General features: G+C 34.8%; 1 protein-coding gene across 4 annotated transcripts in view; it reads right to left on the bottom strand.

Annotated features, from left to right (window-relative positions):
- NAV3 (neuron navigator 3) overlaps window positions 1-8,486 on the bottom strand; it is an 898,556-nt gene that overhangs the window by 67,031 nt on the left and 823,039 nt on the right. For all 4 annotated transcript variants that reach the window (XM_010833878.1, XM_010833876.1, XM_010833879.1 and 1 more), the window contains 2 exons: window positions 7,995-8,018; window positions 5,272-5,349 (listed from right to left, as the gene is read on the bottom strand). In XM_010833878.1, the coding sequence (XP_010832180.1) occupies window positions 5,272-5,349; window positions 7,995-8,018 (102 nt within the window). The remainder of the gene's footprint in view (window positions 1-5,271; window positions 5,350-7,994; window positions 8,019-8,486) is intronic.

Raw genomic sequence — 8,486 nt, 5'->3', positions numbered from 1 at the left:
AATAAAAAATACTCTTTACATAGATGTATATGGGGATAGATAGATAGGTAGCTAGGTATAGATGATTTTATATACATGACTCTGAAACATCATAAAGATTTCATATATCTATATATCTATATCTATATATATAATTATCCCTACAGTGTTTGTCATTGTTAATTATGTGCAAAATATTTTTTCTTAAGTGAGATGCAGAAAAACAAAAGTAACTGCCTGATTATGTAAAAATACTAAATAGAGCAAAGAAATAGGGCACAATCCTAAGCAAAATAAAACCTGAGAAATGTTTGGTTAAATGACTTATGTGCTGAAAGGCAAAGCACTTTCTTTTGTTACACATTCATTCAGCAATATCTTTGAAAGCTAGTAGTAATAACTAGCCTTCGTGCCCATTTCCAGATTATCTAAGGGCTGACATTTGTAAGAAAATACGTTAAGACACAAATAAATGCATTCCACCTGGCTTGGCTTTAAGCAGTTGTGGGCGAGAGGTCAGGGGTAACTGGCTGTCTGTCTGATATGACCATTCGTTCCTGGGAGCCACGGACTGTGGGGCTCCTGTTCAATGGTTCAATGGTACTCATTCAAAGAAAGCCAGGCGACAGTACTGGCCCACATTGCTCCTCTCCTTTCTACAGACATCCTAATGCACACACCTCTATGAAGAGGCTTCCCAGGGCTTTCTCAGCTCTGCTCAGAGACCTGCACAAATTGCTGGGTAGGCTCAGTGTACCTTCCACTGAACGTGGGTTATACTCTGTCAAGCAAATGAGATGAGATAGCCATATATATTTCTGACTTACCAGTGCCCCTTTTAACAAAGGGGAAAAAGACATTTTAGTAGAGAAGCAGATGTTTCCAATTTAAATATTAAAACACAGATTGCTGTGTGGACTCCATATAAATATAATAATGTCAGGTCCAATCATCTGATACACCAATTACAAAAACCAAAAATACCCCAAATTTAGGAAAAACATTTAAGGCCTGACAGAATTATTTATATATTAAGTAAACTGAATAGATCTTAAAATGACTACTAAATAAACAATAACAGTTAATGATATTTTCTATAGAACCAAACATTGCAACTTATATTTATACTACTACTAAGTCACTTCAGTCCTGTCTGACTCTGTGCGACCCCATAGACGGCAGCCCACCAGGCTCCCCCGTCCCTGGGATTCTCCAGGCAAGAACACTGGAGTGGGTTGCCATTTCCTTCTCCAGGGCATGAAAGTGAAAAGTGAAAGTGAAGACGCTCAGTCGTGTCCGGCTCCTAGCGACCCCATGGACTGCAGCCTACCAGGCTCCTCCATCCATGGGATTTTCCAGGCAAGAGTACTGGAGTAGGGTGCCATTGCCTTCTCCAACTTATATTTATAAACCATGGCTATTACACTTCTATACAACAATGGCCGTTATAGCGATCTCATTTAACCAAAAAGTTAAGTTTACTTGTGGTTTGAATAAAATAATAAAAGACATATCTCTAACTCCAAATAGGAAATGTACAAGAGTAAACATTTTTTGACTTATATTGAAGCAATTTTACAGAAACTTTTTTCAGTCTTATAATTAATTTTTATAAAAGTATATTAAAATATGCGCATATATATTACATACATCAACAGATGCTAACTCAGAGGCAATGAAGTAAAGCACACTCTGGATGAAATTCAAATGCAGCATTTCCTAGAACTGAGGAAAAACCAAGTGTTTTCTCAAGTAAATCCTTTGATGACTCATAATGGTGCACTGAATCTAAAGTGACATTTTAAACTAGATGCTAAAGATAATGAATTCAAGACAGTTTGTACCTTATAAATAATTCAAATTTCTGAATGTGTATAGGAGATTATATCCTTAAAAATACAAAGGGACATAAATATATAAGACTCTACCCCTAGTAATTATGAAACTATTAAATGTTTAAAATAGGATTGGCAATAAAATTATTTTATAAACATTGATGAACTCATCCACTTATACAAGTTCTTCACTACTGCAATAGCTTTAAAGTGAATTTTGATAAACTGTTTTGTAAAAGAGTAGAAGATAATGCATATCTTCATTACCTGAATCTCCTGACTTTTATCTTCTGACAGTTTCAGCAATACATTTATCTGATGGTGAAAAACTTTAACAATGCATATTACCACCAAATAATAAAAGCACTAAATGGTGAAATAAGATAGAAATGTGCAAGAAATTAAAAACTAGACATCTCTTTTAAAAATTGTGATAGATCTTTAGGTGTTTGCTCTTTTAACTTGAAATAATTATACATTCACAAGAAGTTTCAAAGAGAGTACAGAAAGGACTCCTGTACCCCTTTACCCAGCTTGCATCCATGGCTACATTGGAGAAGGAAACGGCAACCCACTCCAGTGTTCTTGCCTGGAGAATCCCAGGGATGGGGAAGCCTCGTGGGCTGCCATCTATGGGGTGGCACAGAGTCGGACACGACTGAAGTGACTTAGCAGCAGTAGCAGCAGCAGTGTAACGTCAAAGCCAGAAGTTCATTATTGGTACACATATGCACATGCACACATGTAAAGAACCACCTTTCATCACCACCAAGCTCTCCCTAGTTTTATACTCACCTCTCAGGAAGGAGGTGACCACCATTCCTAGACCCTGGCAATCAATACAATTTTGTCATTCGAGAATGTTGAACAAATGGAATTCTACAGCATGTGACTTTAAAAGTCAGACTTTTTTCACTCAGCTTAATGCACTTGAGATCCATCCAAGTTGCTGTGTGTATTAATAGCTATTGTCCATGGTATGTATGTATGTATCAGAAGTTGTTTATCCATCAACCTATTAAAACATTTCTGTTATTTCCAATTTTTTCACTATTAAACAAAATAAAGGTTCTATGTGTGGTGTTTTGTGTGGGTCTGAGGTGATCTGAGAATATTTCTAAAATGTATTATGACATAAAACTAGAATAACATACAAAATAGGATTAAGCTCCCAGCCATGTGTAAAATATACTATTACTGATAACACAGACATGGACAGGAAAGGCTGGAGATATTTGGATCATTTTTCCAAGACTAGCACTTTTTAAACAAATTTATGTATTTGCCACCACTTTCTCTAATTTTGTGTTTCTTACTTTTTTTCTTCTTTATTGACCCTTAGGGAGACAATATAGATTTTTTTTTTCTCTAATTGCCCCCTTCTTCCATGGCCATTTTATTATCACAGATATGATGGATACCTATTTATATTCTCTCTGTATATCTCTGCTTTATGCATAAAAGAACACTTTTTTTTTTAACTGTAAGAAGCTATACTCATGGATGAAGGTCATATCAATTGCCAGCTGAGGATTCATACTCCATAGTCATGAAAACAAATCAGTGACCACAATGTGGCATGCATGACTTGAGAGAAGTGGTAGGTAGCCAATGTCTCACATGTTTTTAAAATGTTTTTAAAATGTTACCCTTTGAAACAGTGGCACTAAGTTGTCCCCCAGGACAGTCCTCCTATGTTAGAACTTGGTTCCTTCCACCGGGGTGTGTGTGTGTGTGTGTAAGCCTTTGCAAGTGTGCACTATATATATATATGTATTCATGAGTATATAGAAGAACAATGTTTAAAGGACACAGAAGAAATCAATAACCATGAATGGAATTGGGAGCCTCAGCAGGAAAAACAAATATATTTTCTTCTTATTAAATGCTTTTTAAATTTTTTATTTAATGCTTTATTTTATTTAATGCTTTATTTTTTATTAAATGCTTTTATTAAATGCTTATTTTAATTTCTGTTTTTCTTTTTAATACAATATACATGTACATTTGTCACTTGGTATCCATGGGAGATTAGTTTCAGGACCAAAGTCCATGAATGCTCACATATCATAGTTGGCCCTCCGCATTTGAATTACACATTCAAGAGGTCAACCAACCATGGATGGTGTATAGTTGAGCTCTGAACAACATGGATTTGAACTATGTGGGTCCATTTATATACAGATAATTAATGTGTGAATCCACTTATGTGAGGAGTTTAAAATATCCATGCATAAGTGGACCTGCACAATTCAACCTGTGTTGTTCAAGGGTCAACTGCATTACTTTTTAAATGGAGATGGTATGTATATATCACTGTGTAAAAGCACAAATTCCATTTTGTATAGCAGTAATTTATTAATCCAATAACTGAGTATACAAGTCCATGCAAGAGACATTTACAAAAGAAAAGAAAACTCTGAGTAATCATTTAAGACATTTGTATCTTTACTATCCAGGGCATAGAAGCCTTCCTCATTGCAGACAAACTTCCCGCAAAGTTAAAAAAAGATAAAATCAATTCAAATACAGTGCTAAAATGAACTCCTTGTGAGGGAACAAACTTAAACACTGCAGAAGGAAATTCTCTCTTATTTAAATCATACACAATGGGCCCACACCTGCTCACTTTTGCTATGTCAAGCTTTGTTGAGATGGAAAAACTCCAGGGAGAGAGCAGAGCATGGTAAGGCAGTGAACAAGCCCAAAGCCACCCAGTGGGAGTGAGCAGATTGATGTTGAGCAAAGGTGTCAGGACACATGGCAAAACAGCAGGAGCTTCCTCACCCCTCACTGCTGCTTCGAGACCCTGTTCCTCAGGACCAGGCACAACGCCACATGTCCTCCGGGACGTCTGCATCTACTCTGAGTGCTCCCTGGCACACTGACAGATCTTCAGTAAATGGTAATATCATTGGCAGTCTTTATCACCATCATTTTTGCTATCTTTGGCTCCTTAAACTATGAGAAGGCTACCAAGGTTTTCGACAGAACTATAGCTCCTTTACAATATAGCTAAGATATCCAAATTCAGACCAACCTAATTTTGGGGAATTAATTGGATGCTTCATTAATTGTTCAATAAATTGTGCTGAAGGAGTCTGCGTGCATGAATTTTTTATCTTCCATGGTCAATCACTGTCAACCCCTCACTGTCTTGTGGCTTAAGAAAGTCTTATGTATGAGGAATGATAAAAATAAGAAATAAGAAAAGAAATGACCTTTCTAGATGTTACCAACATTCCAACCTTACAAGAGACAAAAAGGCATTTTAACCACATTCTGATTCCTCATCACCTTGGATTTAGATGTTATGATTCCATGTGCACGTCCCCTGATTTAGAGACTTAAGTCTGTATCATGTGGACATCTAATGTTTGTGAGTCTGTTACTAGAATTATCTCATTTACTATATAAATGTCTGTTTTAATATGTCAAAAAATTAAAAGTGACTTACATTTGCTGAAAGTTGAGATGTGAGGGTGGCAACTTTTTCTTGTGATGCAACCAGCTCTCTCCGTAGTTTATGGATTTGCTGAATGTAATTAAAAAATCAAATCAATATGGTAGTAGATTTTAACTTAAAACTAAGAACTTAGTCCAAAAAAGCAAACTCTATAATTAGTTCATTCTAATACCACTGTATCAGCACCAATTTCCAAAACTTAAAGAAATGTAAAAACTGGCTGAGTAACAATTAAATGCCACTTATAAGAAGAAAGGCAAGTGCCTGTGTTCACAACTGAAGTTTGAATTGGCACATTAAAGGATGCTTTTTTGTTCATTTGCTGTTTGCTTCAATGCTTATTTGCCATTGCTATTTGAATCCAGAATCAGTTCACTTTGTCTATTGGTCCTTCTATCTCTAGAAATTTATGGTAATAAAAGCTTTTCTTTTTAAAAATTAAATACACGTATATTTTTCTGAGTCTTTTTCTTTTTCTATCCATTTTTGTATGTTTATTTTTATTTCCTATATTTTGATAAGTACTAATAAGCTGTAGAATATTCCCACAGTCACTGAAAGTTGGCTACAATTCAACATTTAATGATTCTATACTTGAAAATAATTTTATTGGCTGGAGTTTTCATTACTAACACTTAGAGAAGCCTTCTCAAATATTTATTATAATGTCATTTATTCAGTGAGTTACTATGAGCTCCAAGCAGAATCGCCTTACAGATTATCCATAGTTTGGAAAAACAGGGGAAAAATCAGTAAAACTGTGTAAATGGCTAGATAAACCAATAACAAAAATATGCTAAAACATTTTCCTTTTTCGGTTCACTCCATACTCAAATAAATTGAACCAAAAAAAGGTGAGAGTATGTATCATTTTTAAGTTTCAGTACTTTCCACAGTTTAATCTGCATGTCTTATGATGCCATGAAAAACAGTGATTAGTAAGGTTAAAATGTTTACAAGAATCTAAGACTAAGTTTACAAGTACACTTTTGGTCTCAAGGGATTTTAATTACTTAGATGCCAAACATTCTACTCTGATGATTCTCATTTCTTCAAAAACAAGTTGCTATTGTTGTAGCTGGACTTTCAAAACACTATCTTAGTTTGAAAGAACATTCTTGGTACAGTTCATTAAGTGCTTATTTTTTCCTACTCATTAGATTTTTGTAGAGAAGAAATGGTGGTCAATATTCAAAGATTCTAAAAAAGAACAAAATTTTAAACTGGGAATAGAGGCAGGGGATATTAATATAATTTCAGCAGATGTGATTCCATGTGACTCCTGTACTTTAAAAAAAAGACACACCGAGATCCAAAGAGAATTTGGGTTCATTCAGATGATAGTGACCACAAATAGTTCTAAGAGGCATCTATTTCATTCTTAAAACAGTACAAAGTCCAAAGAACACTTCTCAAATTTCTATTCTCTATTACATGATTATGTTTCCTTTAAAATTAAGACTACAATAAACCTGAAACTAATGTAAATCATTAAAGAAAATGACCCACTGTGGCTATGAATAATTAAAGTGGAGGTGGGTAACTACTAATATGGCAAATAGATGTGGTACTTGTATGCCTTAGTAGCTACATATATTATGATCAATGTAGGAAGCTTTGCCATGTCACCATATATAAGTAATTTAAGTTTTTCAAAATCATATTTACTCTTTGGTCTAGCAATTATACAGATAAAATTGGCATAATTTACACTTTCTCAATATTTTTATTGAAACTGAAGTCGCTCAGTCGTGTCCGACTCTTTGCGACCCCATGGACTAGAGCCTACCAGGCTCCTCTGTCCATGGGATTTTCCAGGCAATAGTATTGGAGTGGATTGTCATTTCCTTCTCCAGGGGAATCTTCCCGACCCAGGGATCGAACCCAGGTCTCCCTCATTATAGACAGATGCTTTGCCACCTGAGCCACCAGGGAAGTCCTAATATATATATAGAAAATAAAATATATTTTAATGTACATATTATAAAGTAAAATAGTACAAAACTTTAGAAGACGGATAAAATAAAACTTCAAAGGGAATAGTTCCTTTGCAAAGGCTATTGCCAATGCATTTTTCTTTGCTCAGGGTAAAACCAATCAAATAGTCATTAGCACATTGTGAATAAAGGCCTAATTGAAGTCCCTCTGCTCTCCTTGGAAGGACAACTTTCAAACAAAGGGAAAGAAAAAGAATGTTCTCTCCAGGTTGCAATCTGATTCGTATGTGATTATAATGAAATACTTGTGAAGTGTGTGATTAGAATAACATACTGCATTAGCCAAGTGATTAGAAGCAGAAAAGTACTGGGACCAAATAATAGATGGACTGAGATGCTGGTAAACTGCATTGTGGGGGTCTAGGGCCTCAAATGTAATACTTGGCATAATCCTGTGATTAGTCTTACAGCAGTGGGGAAAGAGACCACACATTTATTCATGCATCAAAGATTTTTAAGTGATTACTACTAGAGACAACTTAAAAGGTGCTGAGTTAAGACCCCAAGCTAGAATGTGAGAAGAGAGTTTGCTTCTAAAAACTTAAGTTTCACTTTCTTTTAAGAGAAAATATCCAAGACTGTTTATCATTGCTGGGTCACCTCTATCAGCAGTGTTGAGTCATGGGCTGTATCACAGAGCCCTCTGGCGGTAGAACTACTCATTTCATCCTAAATGCAATCGAAAATAGTCAACTAAAAATGCTGCTGGGTTCTTACCTCTGAATGAGCCTTCTCTTCAGCCTGTAAAAGATAAAAGGAAAAAGAATTTAACTGTAAATAATGAGTATTAATTTATTTCACAGTATAAAAGAATACAATAAATATACTGTGTCATTTAAAATGTTATTTTGGTCTAACGTAAGAATAATAAAATATAAGATATTAAATAAATTAATAGTAAAAGCAGGAACTGTAGAACTGCAATGATATTTATTTATATATAGACCATATTGTATTTTGAAAACATAGGTTATTTGACTGATGGATATATATTGTGTCTTAAAATCTTTAAAAGTATAGAATTAAAAGATGGTGCTACCCTAAGATGCAGACAACAAATAACACAAACAAAAGTTATAAAATTATATTTTATAAAACGTGAGTGCAGAAAAAAGTAATAGAGGTTTTTTTTTTTTTTTTAATACAGATTTTAGGAAATTTGTGCTCCATGAAATCATAGAGATTTTTAGCCAAGACCTAGGAGTCGGA

This window comes from Bison bison, unplaced genomic scaffold, assembly GCF_000754665.1.
Source record: "Bison bison bison isolate TAMUID 2011002044 unplaced genomic scaffold, Bison_UMD1.0 scf7180017863950, whole genome shotgun sequence".
Taxonomy (NCBI): domain Eukaryota; kingdom Metazoa; phylum Chordata; class Mammalia; order Artiodactyla; family Bovidae; genus Bison; species Bison bison.
Note: the sequence above shows the minus strand (reverse complement) of the source record. Positions and strands in the feature narration are given on the sequence as shown.